The following is a 20,758-nucleotide window of genomic DNA, read 5'->3' as shown; positions in this document are numbered from 1 at the left end:
CAGCTGGTACAGTCCCACGTGTCTATGTTTGCTTTCCTTGTCTGTGCTTTTGATGTACATAGGCAGGAAATCATTGCAAAATCCAATGTCCTGGGATTTCCCCCTGTTTTCCTCTAAGAGTTCTATCCTTGTGGGTATTATACTTAGGTCTTTAATACATTTTGAGTCCATCTTTCACAGAGGAAAGTGATTTTGTGATGGAAACCTAGAACTGCACGAGAGAAACATAACGGTGAGGGTTACTTTTCAAAGTAGTCATTGTTTACCTGCAGCATGTTCTCACCGTGGGGTCTAAAGACGCTGAACTCACAGAAATAGAGTAGAATGGTGATGCAGAGACTGGGGGTGAGGAAAGGGGGAGATGTTGGTCAAGGGTAACTTTCAGCTACAAGATGAATAATCCCTGGGGATGTACTGGACAGCATGATGACTACAATTAACAGGATTGTATTATGTACCTGAAAGTTGTTATAGTTAAACATCATTAGTATTATAACCATAACAATGATAATTATGAGAGGATGGAAGAGTTAATGAACCTTTTTGTGGTAATCACTTCACTATATAGGTGTATCAAATATGCATATTGCATACCATACCCTTGCATGCATTCTGTTTAAAAAATATCTCAACAAATCAGGAAATAAAATAATTGTCTACATCCAAGTAATTATTAATGTTCTCTAAAGTTTATCAAATTTATGGATGTAAGGTATATGAACATACTAATACGAAGGAGAGACGATGTGTCTTAAATGTTGCTATTTTTTCTTATTCAGGAATAGATATAGCCGGGCCTGTGTGGCTCAGGAGTAGAGTGTCAACCTGTAAACCAGGAGGTTATGGTTCTATTCCAGGTCAGGCCACATGCCTGGGTGACGGCTTCATCCCCAGTAGGGGACGGGGAGGAAACAGGCGATCCATGACTCTCTCTCATCATTGATATCTCTATCTCTCTGTCTCCCTCCAACTTCTTCTCAGAAATTAATAAAAATATTTTTAAAAAATAAGAAAAGATATAAATACCAATTGACCAATAATGACAAGGAATAAACAAAATCCTTTACTTGAAACACGTTCAACAATAGCAACAACAAAGAGAGGAGATCCAGATGCAATTGGATTCAAGAAACTCCCACTGACACTAAAGAGTAAAATCAATGGTCATGTGATATCACAGAAACGTTTTCGTTTATGATTAAATGTTGGGATGTGTTATAACAATAATCCTGAGGTAGACGTCTACAAGTAGGGAAAGAAGAGCTGCTCCTGACTCTACTGTGTATCGACACCTACAGATGGGAGACCAGAAACTCAGGGGGTAACCAGGTAACACCTGGGCCAACGGAGGATACTTTCTGGGCCTGAGAATGGAGAGAGAGGAGCAGGGATGTGACTGGGCAGAACCAACAGAGAGAGAAAAAGAGGGGGGAGAGGAACAAGTCAAATGGGAGAAGCACAGGCAGAAACAAGGGGGCAGTCAGTGGGTGTGCATTACTTGTTTATTTCTGTATCTTACGATGTCTTGAGCTAGTCAACAGACACGGAAGCCAAGGAGACACAGGGCCTCCCAGTGCCGGCCCATTCTCAGACACAGCAAAGAATTTCAGGTGCAAACGAACCTATCCTGAGCCCCATTCCCAGCCTCCCCAACCTGCCCCAAATCACCCAGAACCTGGGACCAGACAAACAGAGACCACGCCCACAGGCCCAATCCCCCAGATTGATACACACCAGCTGATCCTAAACTGCTCACCCTGCCCTGCCTTGCCCTTCCCAAGGAAACCCCAATAAAGGTTTCGCTAGGCTGCCCTGCACGTGCATCTGCTTCCTGAGGAAATCCGGGTCTTACCCCGGGCATAGCCGGCCCCTCTTCTCAGGAGGTAAAAGGAATAAAAGTCTTCTCTCCATGGCATTGACTCCCCTTGTCGTCACTCAGCCACTTTCACAAACCGAAACCCCAGGGGTCCATGTGAGCAGGTGAGTCAAGAGTCAGGGAGAAGGTGACATTGACGTCCCAGGACGGTCCCTCTAGCCTGGTGCCCACACCTCAGTCCCATCTTGAGACGAAGGCAGGATCCATCAGGAGCTCTGCCTCGTGTTCTGGGGGCCTCCACACCTGCGAGATCAACACAGGTCTCAGCTCAGAGACTCGGCCACTTTCGCTCTAACTCCAGGCAGAGCCAGACAGCTCGGCCCACCCGGACCTCAGGGCCAATCCCTGACCTTCCCCGGGAGGGACAGGCCTGCTCACCTGGTGTAGTAGAGCCAGGTGAGGACGTAGGTGAGGAGGAAGCCAGCCCCCATGAGGGCCCCTCTGATCAGGGTGAGCACCAGGGTCCAGGAGCCCTGCTGCTCCTCAGTCACACATGTGCAGGAGTGCGGGCTGCCTGGGGAGGACCGGAGACGGGTGACGTGTTGTCCAGGTCTCAGTCCACCCCCAGTCCCAACACCTGACCAGGCGGCCGGCCCCCACACCCGTCCTGCCACTCACTCTGCACAGGAGGCTGAAGGAGACTAGCTGGGAGCCCAGAGGGTGCTGAGCCCGGCAGGGGAACTCCCCTCGTGCTGAGGGCTGGCAGGGGCTCAGGGCTGGTTCCTCAGCACCAGCTCAGGTGACACCACCCACTCCCAGGACTCAGTCTCTCCTCTTCCCGCCTCCTTGCAGAACCCGCTGTCGGTTCTGTTCAGGCAGGAGATGCAGGCCCGGTCCTAGCAATCACCCCTGTCCCTGCGCAGTCCCCTCCCAAGCTCCTCCTTCTCTCTGACCCACTCCCTTCTCCGTGGCCTCTGCCCCCAGCAGGCCCTGACCTGGCAGCAGCAGGACAGAGGCGCTCTGGGCCCCGTGCACATTCCAGGCCTCGCAGCTGAGTCTGAGGTCAGGGCTGAGCCCCGCGCGGAGGCTCAGGGAGCTGTTGGTCCAGGGCCCCGCTGAGCTGGAAGTGACCGCGTGGGAGGCGTTGCCATGGTTCCCCTCCAGCAGCCCCGCCCCCAGCCGCCAGCTCCGGGAGGGGGCCGGCTGGGCCCTGGAGGAGCAGCTGCAGTGCAGACCCTGGTCCTCCCAGGAGCAGGAGGGTCCCAGCAGCTGCGGGGGGTCTGTGGGGAGCGAGGAGAAGGGTCAGCGGTGGCTCTAATCTCCCCAGAACCCAGCTGTCCTGCTCCCGGGGGTCTCCCCACTCACAGACCACAGAGAGGCTGAGAGAGACACTTTGGGAGCCCAGCGGGTGCCGAGCTTGGCAGGTGAACTCCCCTTCCTGTGCAGGCCCCACGCGAGGCAGCTCCAGGATCGCGGTGCTGGAGACAGAGATGGGGGTGGCTTTCAGGCCTGGGGACCCCCGGAACCAGCTCAGCTCGGCAGGGGGGTTGCTGTCAGCCACACAGAGCAGCCTCAGGGCCTCTCCCTCCAGGATGGAAAGAGATGTGGTTTGCAGATTCTTAAAGACTGGAGAGAAGGGTTTTGAGAGACAGAGACGAGAGAGAGAGAGAGAGAGAGAGAGAGAGAGAGAGAGAGAGAGAGAGAGAGAGAGAGAGGTGTGGAACACAGGTCAGGCACCCAGAAGTGAGGGACTGGGGTGGTGACTTTCACCCTTGCCCTTTCCATGTCTGCTCCCATTCAAACTCCTGCTCCCCCCTCTGCCCCACCAGGGCCCTGGGCAGGTCCCAGCCCAGAAAGAAGGGGTTCTTTCCTACCTGTGTTGTTTCTGAAGGAGACGCCTATGGTGAGGTTCCCTGGGGCATCTGGGGTAGAAAGACAGGGCCCCACTTCAGATGGAAATCACCCCAATCCCAAGGAGGGGCGGTGGGAACCGGGAACGGGGGAGAGCTGTCCTTCTGGCCCACGCTCCACCTACACGGAGATCCATGCATGAGCGTTCTCAGGTTAGCTCAGACTACACACACACACACACACACACACACACACACACACAGGCCACCCCACTGCCCCCATGGACGCAGCCACCCCGCCAAAGCTCACAGGAGACATTGAGCCGGATGGTTCTCTGTGTGGCCACCAAAGGTCCTTGGACTCGGACCTGACAGGTGAGGTTGGTGCCATGGTCCCAGGGCCTCGGGGTGAAGGTGAGCACCGAGGAGGGGTGGGTCTGGGGGTTCCGTGAGTCCCCAGCGGCTCCCTCCCAGGAGAAGATGAGAGGTTGTCCTCCTTCGCAAGCCCCTGGCAGGCTGCAGGCCAGCTGTGTGGGGTGGCCGGACTCCACAGGCTCCGGAATACGGATGTGGGGTTTCTCTGTCATGGCTGCTGGGGAGGAAGGCAGGTGCCTGGGCTCCAGGGGTGGGGACTCAGAGTGGGTCCCTGAGAGAGGCCCTGCCTCCTGCCAGAGCTCACCCCAGGCCCTGTGTCTCTTCCCATCACCCAGGGCCCAAGGCCTGGATCAGGGCGTGTCCCAGTGTCGTGTTCCTGCTCTAAGACGGGGTCCCATGTCCCTGGGTCCTCTCTGGGGCCCCTGCCGTACCTGTCACCTGCAAAACCAGCATCTTATCTTGGTAATTATATCCCAGGGGCTTGTATTCAGGATCTCTTCTCTCCACTCGGAAGAAGTAGCGTCCTGAGTCACTCCACCTGGCGTCTCTGATTTGCAGGGAACAGTCGTTGGTCCTGGGGTCCGCGAGGAGGAAGCGGCCTTGGGTCTCTGTCTTCCCTGGTTTATCTGGGTCGTTCGAGGCCACAGGAGCATCATAAGCTGTGTTGTCCCCGTCCCGGTACCAGTAGGTGTAGAGTTCACTATAGGAGGACTGCCAACTCCGAGGGTGGGAGAAGGAGCAGGGCACGTGCACACACAGACCCACCTGCACGGTCACTGATTCCTGCACTCGGAGCTCCAAGCCACACGGCTGCTGCAGGGACCCTGGGCGAGGGGGACAGAGGCTCAGATGCAGCCCGAGACTCTCCCCCACCTTCCCAGCCCCCCTCCCTCAGCCCACTCACCCCCCCACAGCAGGGGCAGCAGCAGCAGGGGCACCATGTCTGCCTCTGGCTGGGCAGAGCGGGTCCAGGTCCCTGTGTCAGGGAGGGAAGTGCCCAGCTCTGGGGTGGGGCCTAGGACACCCCAACAGGAAGTCCTGGGGGAGAGACTGTGCCCAGGCTGGAAGGGGAACTGGACCTCCACAGGATGGGGGGCGGGGGAGGGGGGAGGGGGATGCGGGAGCGATGAAATGTATTGTGTCCCCTCCCCCACAGTTACACATGGGCACTCTGAGCTGGGGACAGGCTTGTTCAGGATCATAAGGTCCCATTGTGGCAGCGCTTCCCTCTGGTACCATGTCTACACAGGAAAGACACCGCCCGGCCACCAGCTCCCTGGGGACCAGAGCTCTGGGGCCTTGGGCCGACCAAAGACCAATCTTGATCACATCGTGGGAGCCGCCTGAGGCACCCAGGCTGAGGGTCCAGGTGGCTGAGGTCTCCTCGGTCTGGAGAAGGTTCATTCTCAGAGGCAAACACATCAGGTGGACAGGAACTATGGCCCCACCAGTGACCCTGGGCCTTCCGACATTCTCACCACCTTACCCATCACCTATTCCGTTTTACCAAGGTTACTTGGCCTCTCCGGGCCTGTTTGCTTGTCTGTAAACTGGAATTGTTGCATGAGGATTAGAGGAGTTCGTATGGGTCAGAAGCACAGGGGGCAGTGCCTGGATCGGAGTATTCATTGATTCAACCAATGTTTCATGGACATCAGCTGTGTGCCCCGCCCTGCTTTAGTGGCTGTAGATACAGCAAACGGTAAGCTCTCAGGATGGAAAAGATGAATCAAAAACTCACCCTAACCCGACCAGTGTGGCTCAGTGGTTGAGCATCCACCTATGAACCAGGAGATCGTGGTTCGATTCCTGGTCAGGGCACATGCCTGGGTTGCTGGCTCAATCCCCAGTGGGGCGGGGAAGGAGGGGGAGAGACAGCCAGTCAATGATTCTCATCATTGATATTTCTATCTCTCCCTCTCCCTTCCTCTCTGAAATAAATAAAAATATTTTTTTAAAAAAAAACTCATCCTTGCCCTAGCCCGTTTGGCTCAGTGGATAGAGCATCGGCCTGCAAACTGAAAGGTCCCAGGTTCGATTCCGGTCAAGGGCACATGCCTGGGTTATGGGCTCCATCCCCAGTGGGGGACTTAGGAGGCAGCCAGTCTATGATTCTCTCTCATCATGGATGTTTCTATCTCTCCCTCTTCCTTCCTCTCTGAAATCAATAAAAATATATTTAAAAAAAAAAAAAAAACTCACCCTTTAGCCCTAGCTGATTTGGCTCAGTAGATAAAGTGTTGGCCTACAGACTGAAGGGTCCTGGGTTTGATTCCAGTCAAGGACACACACCAGGATTGTGGGCTCGATCCCCAGTAGGGGGCATGCAGGAGGCAGCCAATCAATGATTCTCATCATTGATGTTTCTCTCTCTCTCTCTCTCCCCCTCCCTTCCTCTCTGAAATCCATAAAAATATTTTTTTAAAAAAAGAATGAGCCTGGCGGGCGTGACTCAGTGGTTGAGCATTGACCTGTGAACCTGGAGGTCACGGTTCAATTCCCGGTCAGGGCACATGCCCAGGTTGCAAGCTCCATCCCCAGTAGGGGGCGTGCAGGAGGGAGCTGATCAGTGATTCTCTCTCATCGTTGATGTTTCTCTCTCTCCCTCTCCCTTCCTCTCTGAAATCAATAAAAATATATTAAAAGAAAAAATAGAAAAAAATAAAATAGTACATTTAAATAAATAGATGATAGATAAATAAATAAATAAATAAATAAGCGATAAGGACCATGTCCAGGGTATCAAACATGTCACTCCACTGAAAAATGCAAGGAGGAAAAAATTACTGTAAATCTTAAAACCATGGAAGGGCTAATGAGAGAGAAGAATGTTCAGTCCAAGATCTAGGAGAGGGTGAAAACCCAGAAAAGGAAGGGGAAGAACCAAAGTCACACACATGCCCCGGGCAATTCTGAGGGTGGGAAACTGGAACTGGGGGCTTCATTGACCTGAGGAACAAAGTCAGACTAGATGTCAGTGTAGGGGAAGCTCGTGGCTTGCGGTCGCACGTATCTTTCTGCAGGATCTTCTCACCTGGTCCCTAGCAGGGAGGGTAGAAGCATCTCTAGGCAGCTGGGTCAAGACCCTGCCCGGGGATTGATTGATTCTCTCACCGCGAGCTCTGATTCATCTGTGAGCGGGAAGGAAGTTGCATCCGGAAGCCGCAACGTGTTGACATAAGGACCCTGATTGAACAGCGAAGGAAGTTTCCCCATCACATCTCCAAGGAAGGAAGGGCCCAGACCGGACAACCTCAGAGCCCCGTCAACGGTGAGACTGCACCGGAGAACAGAGCCAGCAGGGGGCAGCAGAGCTACAGGCTTAACAAACGCAGCCAAAGGATTTGGGTGACATTGACCGCGCTCTGGACACCTCATGCCCCGAGCCAGCGCACTTCAGAACTTTTCAAGCCGACACTGGGCTTTGTTTTTGTTTTGTTTTTTAATCCGTTGAATTGCTTTATTTCTTTTTTTTTAATATATTTTTATTAATTTCAGAGAGGAAGGGAGAGAGAGAAACATCAGTGATGAGAGAGAATCACTGATTGGCTGCCTCCTGCACGCCCCCTACTAGGGATTGAACCCGCAACCCGGACATATGTCCTTGACTGGAATCGAACCCAGGACCCTTCAGTCCACAGGCGGACGCTCTATCCACTGAGCCAAACCAGCTAGGGTGCTTTATTTCTTAAAGATGTATTTTTTAAGTGCAAATCTTTCCATAGTCCCAATTAGGTATTCTAGCCTAAAACTCATTTTTTTTCTGAGTCTATTTTCTGTTAAATATACAAAAGAATATATTTTCTGTTTCTTTTTTTAATCTTTATTGTTGAAAGTATTACATAGGTCCTCCTCTTTCCCCCATTAACCTCTTCCAACCCACTCCCATCCTTCCCCCCACACACATACCCCAGCCCTCATCACCTCATTGTCTGTGTCCACCTGTTATGCACACATACATACAAGTTCATTGGTTGATCCAAAGAAATATTTTTTAAATATATTTTATTGATTTTTTTTACAGAGAGGAAGGGAGAGGAATAGAGAGTTAGAAACATTGATAAGAGAAAAACATTGATCAGCTGCCTCCTGCACACCCCCTACTGGGGATGTACCCGCAACCAAGGTACATGCCCTTGACCGGAATCGAACCTGGGACCCTTCAGTCCGCAGGCCGACAACTCTATCCACCGAGCCAAACCAGCTAGGGCAGGAATATTTTTTCATAGAGTGTGTTGAAAATTAAGAAAATCAAAGGTCCCGGTTCTGTCCGGTGCTGTGTTTAGAGTGTTATGTTCATAAAATCCCATCGCTCTGGTATGCCTTGAAAATTCTCACTCTTTTGGAGTATAAATGCAGGGAGATCGCTCTGGTATGCCTTGAAAATTCTCACTCTTTTGGAGTATAAATGCAGGGAGAAAAACCGCGGCATTGGTGAATATTCATCGTAAAGACTTGAATTGGTTTTATGCACCTCTCCCCTACCCACCTTGCCCACACCCGGTGACCTCCTCTGCCTCAGCCCCTGACGCTGCAAAAACCCTCCGCTGGTAACTTGACTTCGGGTTTGCAACTCCTCGTTGCACTCGTATGGGCTGTGTTCATGCAGGTTCCTGCCACACACCCTCCCCTCCCTCCAGCCGCCAGATCCCTCGCCATCAGTCAGAACACTTGCCCAGTTGCTCCCCTCCCACTCCTTCACTCATGTACCGTTAACTGCCTTGTCCATAGAGGGATTTGACTGGAGGGACCCTGACGGGACTAAACAAAAATCCTACAAGCTGAAAGTGTCCCTCTAATAACTGGTCTTAAGAGGCCAAACACACCAAAGGAAAGAAACCAGTGAGCAACAGCACCCCCTGCTGGACACGTTAAACTTAGCATTTTCAACGTATTTCCCTCGTTGACTGCACGAGATCCTAAAGTACTAGTATACCTGTGCCAGGCCCAGCCTTCAACAAGCATGTGCAAAAGAAAGAACAAGGGTAAAAATGACATAGCAGGAGACCTTTGATTTCAGCTCTGACATGCAAATTGCCTGGAGCATCACTCTCATTCTTAGAACAAGAAAAAGCTGAACAACGGGGGATCAATGAACTTTTCTTAGACCCATCAAAGAGCTAAGATCAGCCCTAGCTGGTTTGGCTCAATGGATAGAGCATCGGCCTGCGGACTGAAGGGTCCCGGGGTTCGATTCCCGTCAAGGGAACATGCCTGGGTTGTGGGCTCGGTCCCTGTGCAAGAGGTAGCCAATCAACGATTCCCTCTCATCATTGATGTTTCTCTCACTCCCTCTCCCTTCCCTCCTGAAATCAATAATATATATATCCTATATAATAAAACCCTAATATGCAAATTGACCAAATGGCGGAACAACTGGATGCTATGATGCACACTGACCATGAGGGGGCAGATACTCAACACAGGAGCTGCCCCCTAGTGATCAGTGCGCTCCCATAGGGGGAGTGCCACTCAGCCAGAAGCCGGGCTCACAGCTGGTGAGCACAGCGGTGGTGGCGGTAGCCTCTCCCGCCTCCACGGCAGCACTAAGGACCCCTCGGGGGATGTCCGACTGCCGGCTTAGGCCCACTCCCCACAGGGTCCCAGACCATGAGAGGGCGCAGGCCAGGCTGAGAGACTCCCCCCAATGCATGAATGTCATGCATCAGGCCTCTAGTATATATGTAAAAAGAGAAAATTATCAATAAAAAAAAAAAGAGCTAAGATCACAAAGCAAGCCACCATCCCGAAATCTAGAGAGACTGACTGGCAAATGAAGGAAGTTACCATGGAGAACCGTTTAACTAGCACAGAAGCTGCTGGAGTCATGAATTGATAGGGATACTTCCACGGTGATGTTGACAATTGGGGGGAGGCGGAGGGCGGATGACCAGGAGAGTGAGAAACTCCTGTGGGGCTCGGCCTTCCAGGTCCCACACCTTCTTGGGTTGTACCTCCAGGAGCCCCACCGGGTTTGCACAGCAAAGAGCCCCCTGTGGCCCTGGTAAAGAGCGTGAAGAATAATCATTGTGAAATAAACCCAGCACCTTTCCCATGGCATACACCTACTCCCCGGGAGAAGACTGTACCAGAGCCTCTTCCCATCTGGAGAGAGGCATTTCTCTAAATCCAGCACACCTGAGCTTTCCTGTCTCCCCTGAGAGGGGTGAAGGAAAGCTGAAGGTCACCTGGGAAAGCCACAGCCCAGAGACACGGCCCCACTGTTGTGTGGGTCCCAGCCTCAGTGGTGGCCAGGGCTGACCGGCAGACCCTGAGCGACAGATGAATGATTGCTCTGACACATGTTTCTGTGAAAGAGAGGCTAAGGGACAACTTGGCTATAGCCACCAAGTAGCCCTGTTTGCCTGCCTCCTTAGGCTTTTATTGTAACAACAGCTTGAACTAAAATTAACCTCTAGAATCTAGATCAGCCTTGGGCAAACTACTGATGGGCACTTATGCTGTGTAAAACTCTTAGCTATTGTAAATTATGCTGCTATGAACATAGGGGTGCATATATTCTTTCTGATTGGTGTTTCCGATTTCTTGGGATATATTACTAGAAGTGGGGTTGCTAGGTCAAATGGGAGCTCCATTTTTAATGTTTTGAGGAAACTCCATACTCTTTTCCACAGTGGTTGCACCAATCTGCATTTCCACCAGCAGTGCACGAGGGTTCCTTTTTATCCACATCCTCGCCAGCACTTGTCATTTGTTGATTTTTTTATGGTAGCCATTCTTTCACGTGTGAGATGATACCTCATTGTCATCTCTCAGATGATTAGTGACTTTGAGCATGTTTTCATATGTCTCTTGTTCTTCTGTATGTCCACTTTTGAAAAGTGTCTGTCTAGGCCAGCCTTGGGCAAACTACGGCCCGCGGGCCGGATCCGGCTGTTCTATCCGGTTCTCTTGCTCTCCCCTCCGCTCCTTTACTTTGAATTTATATTAGTTCACACAAACACTCCATCCATGGCTTTTGTTCCGGCCCTCCGGTCCAGTTTAAGAACCCATTGTGGCCCTAACCGGTTTGGCTCAGTGGATAGAGCATCAGCCTGCGGACTGAAGGGTCCCAGGTTCGATTCTGGTCAAGGGCATGTACCTTGGTTGCGGGCACATCCCCAGTGGGGGGTGTGCAGGAGGCAGCTGATGGATGTTTCTCTCATCGATGTTTCTAACTCTCTATCCCTCTCCCTTCCTCTCTGTAAAAAATCAATAAAATATATTAAAAAAAAAAAAAAAAAAGAACCCATTGTGGCCCTCGAGTCAAAAAGTTTGCCCACCCCTGTGCTGGAGTCATGAATTGATAGGGACAGTTCCACGGTGATGTTGACAATTGGGGGAGGCGGAGGGCGGATGACCAGGAGAGTGAGAAACTCCTGTGGGGCTCGGCCTTCCAGGTCCCACACCTTCTTGGGTTGTACCTCCAGGAGCCCCACCGGGTTTGCACAGCAAAGAGCCCCCTGTGGCCCTGGTAAAGAGCGTGAAGAATAATCATTGTGAAATAAACCCAGCACCTTTCCCATGGCATACACCTACTCCCCGGGAGAAGACTGTACCAGAGCCTCTTCCCATCTGGAGAGAGGCATTTCTCTAAATCCAGCACACCTGAGCTTTCCTGTCTCCCCTGAGAGGGGTGAAGGAAAGCTGAAGGTCACCTGGGAAAGCCACAGCCCAGAGACACGGCCCCACTGTTGTGTGGGTCCCAGCCTCAGTGGTGGCCAGGGCTGACCGGCAGACCCTGAGCGACAGATGAATGATTGCTCTGACACATGTTTCTGTGAAAGAGAGGCTAAGGGACAACTTGGCTATAGCCACCAAGTAGCCCTGTTTGCCTGCCTCCTTAGGCTTTTATTGTAACAACAGCTTGAACTAAAATTAACCTCTAGAATCTAGATCAGCCTTGGGCAAACTACTGATGGGCACTTATGCTGTGTAAAACTCTTAGCTATTGTAAATTATGCTGCTATGAACATAGGGGTGCATATATTCTTTCTGATTGGTGTTTCCGATTTCTTGGGATATATTACTAGAAGTGGGGTTGCTAGGTCAAATGGGAGCTCCATTTTTAATGTTTTGAGGAAACTCCATACTCTTTTCCACAGTGGTTGCACCAATCTGCATTTCCACCAGCAGTGCACGAGGGTTCCTTTTTATCCACATCCTCGCCAGCACTTGTCATTTGTTGATTTTTTTATGGTAGCCATTCTTTCACGTGTGAGATGATACCTCATTGTCATCTCTCAGATGATTAGTGACTTTGAGCATGTTTTCATATGTCTCTTGTTCTTCTGTATGTCCACTTTTGAAAAGTGTCTGTCTAGGCCAGCCTTGGGCAAACTACGGCCCGCGGGCCGGATCCGGCTGTTCTATCCGGTTCTCTTGCTCTCCCCTCCGCTCCTTTACTTTGAATTTATATTAGTTCACACAAACACTCCATCCATGCTTTTGTTCCGGCCCTCCGGTCCAGTTTAAGAACCCATTGTGGCCCTCGAGTCAAAAAGTTTGCCCACCCCTGATATCAGCAGGGTAAGCATCCTTGAGAAAACTCCTACATCTGTAGTGTCTTTCAAACAAGGGCGCTTCGAAGTCCAAACATAAAGATTCTAGTTCAACACCCAGGGGCTCAGACTCGTTTGGAAAAGTCAAGGCAGAGTCTGCCCCCTTCGGCAAGACCCCCCAGAGTCCTCTGGCCTTTCAGAGAATCCTCCTCACAGACTTTCCAACCAAGTCCCATGCTTCCCCACAAGTGGTGATGCTATGGGCTAGGAACACCTGGGCACCCACCTGGCCCGTATTACTTGTAGCCAGCCCCAAAGACATCTCCCCAGCCAGAGCTGACGTCGCTCTTGTAATGAATGCACTTCAGCAAAAACCGTCAGGGAACTTGGAAGAGCAAGATTATTCACAGCCCTGGCTGGTTTGGCTCAGCGGATAGCGTGTCAGCCTGCAAACTGAAGGGCCCCGGGTTCGATTCTGGTCAAGGGCACATGCCTGGATGGCGCGTTCAATCGCCAGTAGGGGGCGTGCAGGAGGCAGCCAATCAATGATTCTCTCCCATCATTGCTGTTTCTCTCTCTCTCCCTCTCCCTTCCTCGCTGAAATCAATAAAAATACATTTTTTTTAAGAAGAGTTATTACTCATGGGTTCTGGAAAGCACAAACAGGTGTGGTCGATGTCGCAGGTAGAGAGAGAACAAGGGAACATGGGCCTGGGACTCTGCCCTTTTTAGAGTCCCAGGGGTGGGGTGTTTTGGGTGTCACGGGTTCCCTCTTTATTGGCTAATTGAAAATGGAAGAGAGGGCATTAAGGCGAGGGGATGGTAAAGCAGGCTCACTCAGGGCTCAATTATCTTGGTTACCCAAGGCTTTCTAATAAAGGGACCTTCACGGGCGGGAGTGGCCTAACTCAGAAGCTGTACCTTAAAGCCAGCGATGTTTATTCAAGGTGGATGCATTTTGAAATGGATGTTTTGACAATCCAAAGCTCAGCGTCAGGCACTCACACGATGCCCAATTCCTCTTTTCAAAAATTTTCTTTTGCCTCGATTACAGCTGACATTTAATGTTAACATTCGTTTCAGGTGTACAGCATTAAAGTTAGGCACTTATATAATTTACAAAGTGACCCCCCCCCAAAAGTCTATTACCACCTGGATTTAATCATAAAATGTCATGGGCTGAGCTGACCCCCAGGTCCTCATGCCCGGAGCCTGTGAATGTGACCTTATGTGGCAAATGAGATTTTGCAGATGTGATTAAGCAATATTTTCCAGTTTTCACTGTAGAAGTCTTAAAACAATTTTTTTTGTCTCACTTTTGGGAATATTGTGATTTGGGGTACTTTAAAACATGATCTTTTTAGCCCTTTTCAGTTTGGCTCCGTGGATAGAGCGTCGGACCAAAGGGTCCTGGGTTTGATTCCGGCCAAGGGCACATACCTCAGTTGCAGGGTCACCCCCCAACCCGGGGCCCTGGTCAGGGCTCATGCAGGAGGCAACCAATCAATGTGTTTCTCTCACATCGGTGTTTCTGTCTTGCCCTCTCTCTTTCTTTCTTTCCTTTTTTTTAAAAAAATATATTCTTATTGATTTCAGAGAGGAAGGGAGAGGGAGAGAGAGATAGAAACATCAGTGAGAGAGAGTCATTGATCGGCTGCCTCCTGCATGCTCCCTACGCAACCCGGGCATATGCCCTTGACCGGACTCGAACCCAGGACCCTTCATTCCTCAGGCTGATGCTCTATCCACTGAGCCAAACCGGCTAGGGCCCCTCTCTCTTTCATCCTCTCTAAAAACCAATGGAAAAATATCCTCGGATGAGGATTTAAAAAATAACAGTAATAACACATGATATTTTAGTTTAATCTTCTGATGTTGCTAACGTAGATGTAGAAATTGTCTCTGCACATTGGTTTTGGAAGCAGCTGCTCTGCTAAATTCACGGATCAATTCCAGGAGGTTGCCTTTGAGATGTGTTGGGCTTTGCACGTACACTGTCTTGTCACTGGAAACAATAATGTTTTATTTCTCTCTTTCCAATCACGGTGCCTTTTATTCATTTTCGCGCCTCATTGTTCCTTCTAGAAATTTCATTAAAATGTTGAAAAGAAGTGGTGAGAGTAGACACCCTTGTCTTTCTCTCGACCTTACGGGGAAAGTGTTCATTCCAAATTTCACTTTTCAGTGTAACTAGAATCCCAGGCGACAAAAGTACAGAGAATCCAGTGCCCCTCGCCAAAAAAAATAATCTACCTAATAAAAGAGTAACATGCTAATTGACATACCTTTGCAACACCCACCAGCCAATCAGGAGTGAGTATGCAAATTAACCCAACAAAGATGGAATGTTAATTTGCATACACAGGCACCGAGTGGATGGGGAGACACTTGCATTGTTGCCATGGCGACGATGCAGGCCTTCTGCACCACCCCAGCCACTCCGGGCCTCTGGGCAGCGTGGGAAGACGGAAAGGTGGCTCCGGCCAGAGCGAAGGCACTGCCAGCAGCCAGGGGAAGGAAGGCCTATTCTTGCACGAATCTTCGTGCATCGGGCCTCTAGTAATAATAATAAAATTCTAAATCCTAGTTTTCATTTTGTTTACACACAGGTTTTTCAAACATTTTTAATGTCTTGGTCACAGTTTCACATTTGGAGATATCTCACAGTACTCTGAATGCCTGGCTTTTGAAAAAATGTCAACATCTGGCATTTCCGTGGGACAGAAATCAGCTGGGCTGAGCCGGAGCTGCGGGTTTACTTGCTGCGTTCTCTCACCAAGTGCTGTGGTCTCCCCAGCGCTGAAACCAAACAAACATTCCTTTAGCCAGCGTTTGACTCTCTCACTTCTTTCCTCAACAGTGGATCTTGTCAACCTGAGCCAGGGAGAAAAATCAAAGCCCAAGTCCGCCACCTGCTGGACAAAGTGTGCTCAGCACACTCCACAGGTAAATCACAGAGAGACCAGGATCCACAATTCAGATGCCCAAGGGAAGGGGGTGGGGGGGGAGGAAGGAGGGAAGAGAGAGAGAGAGACAGAGAGAGAGAGAGAGAGACAGAGAGACAGAGAGAGAGAGAGAAGATGCCCAAGGCTCCAGTTCTCTTCCAACACAATTTTGACAAACAACAAAGTAGGAAAAGAATATAGCATGGGCCAAAACCGGTTTGGCTCAGTGGATAGAGCATCAGCCTGCGGACTGAAGGGTCCCAGGTTCGATTCCGGTCAAGGGCATGTAACTTGGTTGCGGGCACATCCCCAGTAGGAGGTGTGCAAGAGGCAGCTGATCGATGTTTCTCTCTCATCGATGTTTCTAGCTCTCTATCCCTCTTCCTTCCTCTCTGTAAAAAATCAATAAAATATATTTTTAAAAAAAAAGAATATAGCATGGAAAAAATTATAAAAAGTATTTTAACTGATTGATCTTATGAAACAAAAACAGTGGTAGACTGCAGTAGCTTCCCGGTCCTAAGGAAATTAAAGGAAACTTTCATTTTAGATTCAAGCAATAAAGACAACAGGATGAGAACTGCACTGGGAGAGCTAGGGGGAATACTTAGAGGAGAAAGATAATGACAATTAAACATAAAATGTACTGCCCTGGCCAGTGTGGCTCAGTTGGTTGGGCGTGGGCCAGTGCACCCAGAGGTTGCCAGTTTGATTGCTGGTCAGGGCACATGCCCCGGTTGCAGGCTTTCCATCCACGGTGGGGCCCATGCAGGAGGCAGCTGATGGATGTTTCACTCTCCCATCAATGGTTTTCTCTCTCTCTCTCTCTCTCTCTCTCCCTCCCTCCCTCTCTCTCTAAAAATCAATAAAAGTACTTTTAGAAATAAAATGAAATGTACTCAGAAGCATAAAATGCAGTGCTTGGCACACAGAGAATGAAAGCCAGTGGCACCGAGTCCGCGGTCGGGAGAATCACCTAGGGTGCAGCGGAAGGAAAGAAAGGGTAGCAGTGATGAGGGGAGGGGACAACTCTGAAGGAACCAAATTATTTACAAAGTTCCGTGGTAGTAACTGGAAAACTTGGGGTGAACAGATGACTTTTGGGGACATGTAAATTGCAAAACAATCTCAAGAAGAGATGACTATGTTAACTAGATGGGTAACTATAAAATAAGCTGGCAGAATTACATGAAATTATTTCAAACGATCAACAAAGAGCCAAGTCTGATTCGATGTACACTAATGATATAAACAAAAAGCTTCCCAATTATCTGTATAGAGTCAGCATCGCTTAATATAAAAACCTAATATGGTGCCCTGGCCTGGTGGTTCAGTCAGCTGGAGCGCCCTCCCATACACCAAAAGGTCGCCGGTTCGATTCCCTGTCAGGGCACATGCCTAGGTTTGGGGTTCAATCTCTGGTTAGAGCATGTACTGGAGGCAACCAATAGATGTTTCTCTTTCACATCCATGTTTCTCTCTCTCCCTTCCTCTCTCTCTCAAATTAATAAAAAATTAAAAATTTTACTTAAATTTTATTTAAGGATTAAAATTTTTATTTAAGTTTTTTTAAAAACCTAACATGGTGCCCAGCCAGTGTGACTCAGTGGTAGAGTGTCAACCTATGAACCAGGAGGTCACGGTACAATTCCCAGCCAGGGCCCATGATGGGGGTTGCAGGTTTGATCCCCAATAGGGGGCGTGCAGGAGGCAGTTGATCGATGATTCCCTTTCATCATTGATGTTTCTATGTCTTTCTCTCCCTTCCTCTCTGAAATCAATAAAAATGCATGTATTTTAAAAACCTAACATGGTAACCCAAAAAGGGAAAACTATAAACAAAGCTCTCTAATAATGTTAATGAGAAAATTAGAAACATCCAGTGAGTTAAATAAATGAATAATGCATGTATACACACAGGGGTGGGCAAAACTACATTTATTGATGACAGGGAGGAGCGCTGTGAGCTTGAGTATAGCAAGTAAAATACGAGAATGTGTAAACCATGCAGGCCAGCAATTCGAGCGCTTACGAGATCGTGCCGAAGTGCACTGTGCCTTTGTGTCATTCTTTCGAGTTAATAAAGCTGCTGTAATAATCATAAGCATACAAACAACTGTAAACCTATTTTTGCCCGCCCTTGTGTGAGTTTGCGCATGAGTGTGTATTCCCCCAAAAAATATATACACACACTTTAAGTAATCATAAAGGCAGTGGTTATTAAAATACATTTCATTTTCAAAATTGAGCTATACAGTTGTATACTTTTTTGAGAGACACTATATCTATAATAATAAAAGCATAATATGTCAATTAGACCAGACAGCGTAACGATCTTCCAGAAGTCATTCCAGATGTCCTTCCAGATGACCTTCCGGATGAAGCCGCAGCAGTGGGGGCCGAGGCAGAGGCGGTTCGGGGCGAACAGGCAGACAAGTGGTTAGGGGCAATCAGGCAGGTATGCAGAGTGGTTAGGGGCAATCAGGCAGGCAGGTGAGCAGTTAGAGGCGATCAGGCAGGCAGGCAAGTGGTTAGGGGCGATCATGCAGGTAGGCAAGCAGTTAGGAGTGATCAGGCAGGCAGCCAGGCAGCGGTTAGGAGCCAGCAGTTCTCTCCAGATTGAGAGAAGGATGTCTGACTGCCGGTTTAGGCCTGATCAGGCCTAAATCGTCAGTCGGACATCCCTGAGGGGTCCCGGATTGCAAGAGGGTGCAGGCCGGGCTGAGGAACCCTCCCCCCCACCCGCCCCCCCTGCACAAATATATATATATATATATATATATATATATATATATATATACACACACCCACACACAATGGCCAAAAGGGTATTACCTAGCAATGCAGACATGACGAAATGCCACCATATCATTTACAATGATGGCTGTTCCGTAATTTATTTTTTTTTAAATATATTTTTTATTGATTTTTTACAGAGAGGAAGGGAGAGGGATAGAGAGTTAGAAACAGCAATGAGAGAGAGACACCGATCAGCTGCCTCCTGCACACCTCCTACTGGGGATGTGCCCGCAACCAAGGTACATGCCCCTGAGCGGAATCGAACCCGGGACCTTTCAGTCCACAGGCCCACGCTCTATCCACTGAGCCAAACTGGTTAGGGCTGTTCCGTAATTTAGTTGTACTTGTGATGTGCTCATGGGAGGAGGTGAGCACAGTGTCTACCTACCCTGCCATCTTGGCCAGAAATACTCATAAATCTTTATTTAGACAGATCAAAGGAGACTGTGCATCTCCATTTGTTACAGGCTAAAAGGACGCTCTTAACACTCAGGTATCTTTGGCAACAAAAACCCATTTATACAGGATTGTTTTCTTCATCTAGAATTCTATTTACCTACCTCCTTATCAGATCACGTAAAACCAAGTTAAGTGCTTGGTCGCCAACCACTCCATTGGCCAATCTGAGACTCACTTCTCTGTGCCTTCTTTCCTCCACTCCCACAGCAACCTCCTTGAATCCAAAGGTTTGGCTTAATACCCAGTGTTGATAGCTCCCAGACGTATCACATCATCCTCTTTCTCCCCTCAGAGCTCCACACTCATAAATTTAGTTGCCTGCTTAGATGTCTAATAGGTGTCTTGAACTCATAACATCTCAGTCTCCTCTAGATTTTCATCCCAAGCTTGCTCTTCCCACAGCTTTTTCTTTTAAAAAAAAAAAAGCCCTAACCGGTTTGGCTCAGTAGATAGAGCGTTGGCCTGTGGACTGAGGGGTCCCAGGTTCGATTCCGGTCAAGGGCATGTACCTTGGTTGCAGGCACATCCCCAGTGGGGAGTGTGCAGGAGGCAGCTGATCGATGTATCTCTCTCACTGATGTTTCTAACTCTCTGTCTCTCTCCCTTCCTCTCTGTAAAAAATCAATAAAATATATTTAAATATATATATATTTTTTTAATTGTTTTCAGAGAGGAAGGGAAAGAGAAACATCAGCGATGAGAGAGAATCATTGATTGGCTGCTTCCCGCACATTCCACACTGGGGATGGAGCCTGGAACCCGGGGAGATGCCCTGACCAGGAATTGAACGGTGACTGACCTCCTGGTTCATCGGTCGATCTCAACCACTGAGCCACGCCAGCCGGTCCCCGCAGCTTTATCCACTTCTGCCGATGTTAACTCCATTTCCCAACTGCTCAGGTGGTCCTTGTCCCCCTCCTTCTCTCACACCCTACATCCAGTCGGAAATCCTTTCAACTCTACCTTCAAAATATATCGAAAAATCATCCTCTTCTCCTTTCCTCCCCGCCGCCACCCCCGCCCCCACCGCCTTTATTTCTCTTCCTTTTCTGATCAATAGAGCTTGAAAGCCCTGGCTGGTGTTGCTCAGTGGTCAGAGCATTGTTCTGTGCACTGCAGCATCTCAGGTTCAATTCCTGGTCCAGAGCATGCACCTGAGTTGCAGGTTTGATCCCTGTCCCGGGCCTCTCTCACCTCACATCAATGTCTCTCTCTCTCTCTCTCTCTCTCTCTCTCTCTCTCTCTCTCTCTGTTCCTTCCTCCCTCCATTCATCCATCCCTCCCACTCTCTCTAAAAATCAATGGGAAAAAATATCCTCAGATGAGGATTAACAAAAAAAAATTAATTTTTTTAAAAAATAGAGCTCTAGAGACATATGTACTACTATTTGTAATACTTTAAACAATAAAAATAAATAAAAATAAATAAAAGTAAAAAAAAAAAAATAGAGCTCTAGCCCCAGCTGGTTTGGCTCAGTGGATAGAGCATCGGCCTACAGACCAAAAGATTCGGGGTTCGATTCCCATCCAGGGCACATACCTTGGTTTCAGGCTCCTCCCTGGCTTGGGCCCTGGTTAGGGTTCTTGCATGAGGCAACCAACTGATGTATTTCTCTCACATTAATGTTTCGCTCTATCTTTCTCTCTCTCTTCCACTCTCCCTAAAAATCAATGTAAAAATATCCTTGAGGATTAAAAAAATCCTATATAATAAAAGGCTAATATGCAAACAGACCGAACGATGGAACAACCAAACAACCGGTTGCTATGACGTGCGCTGACCACCAGAGGGCGTGTGCGGAACATGGCGGGCATTGGCACCAGACCAAGGTGAGCGGGGGCACCAGACCAAGGCGGGGCGCTGGTCACTGTCATCGGGGTGAGCCTCTGGGGGTTACTGATAATTCTTTGCTCCCGCGCACCACCGTCCCACCTGGTGCTTGCACCTGCTGCTGGCGCTGGCCCCACTCGCACCCACTTGCCAGTGCCGGCCCTGATTGCACCCGCAGCCGG

General features: G+C 49.3%; 1 protein-coding gene across 1 annotated transcript; it reads right to left on the bottom strand.

Moving 5' to 3' along the window:
- Window positions 1-1,485: 1,485 nt before the first annotated feature.
- On the bottom strand, window positions 1,486-4,982 carry LOC308235346 (sialic acid-binding Ig-like lectin 14; the record flags this gene model as incomplete). Its single annotated transcript, XM_080644096.1, has 8 exons — window positions 1,486-2,119; window positions 2,255-2,390; window positions 2,812-3,096; window positions 3,182-3,442; window positions 3,691-3,738; window positions 3,977-4,255; window positions 4,473-4,865; window positions 4,946-4,982. 8 exons carry the CDS (start codon window positions 4,980-4,982, stop codon window positions 2,083-2,085), a joined length of 1,476 nt encoding a protein of 491 aa, XP_080500222.1. The 3' UTR covers window positions 1,486-2,082.
- Window positions 4,983-20,758: the final 15,776 nt, after the last annotated feature.

The sequence above is a fragment of the Plecotus auritus genome, assembly GCF_963455305.1.
Source record: "Plecotus auritus genome assembly, chromosome: 10".
Classification (NCBI taxonomy): domain Eukaryota; kingdom Metazoa; phylum Chordata; class Mammalia; order Chiroptera; family Vespertilionidae; genus Plecotus; species Plecotus auritus.
The sequence above is the reverse complement of the archived record's forward strand: the minus strand, read 5'-3'. Positions and strand labels throughout refer to the sequence as shown.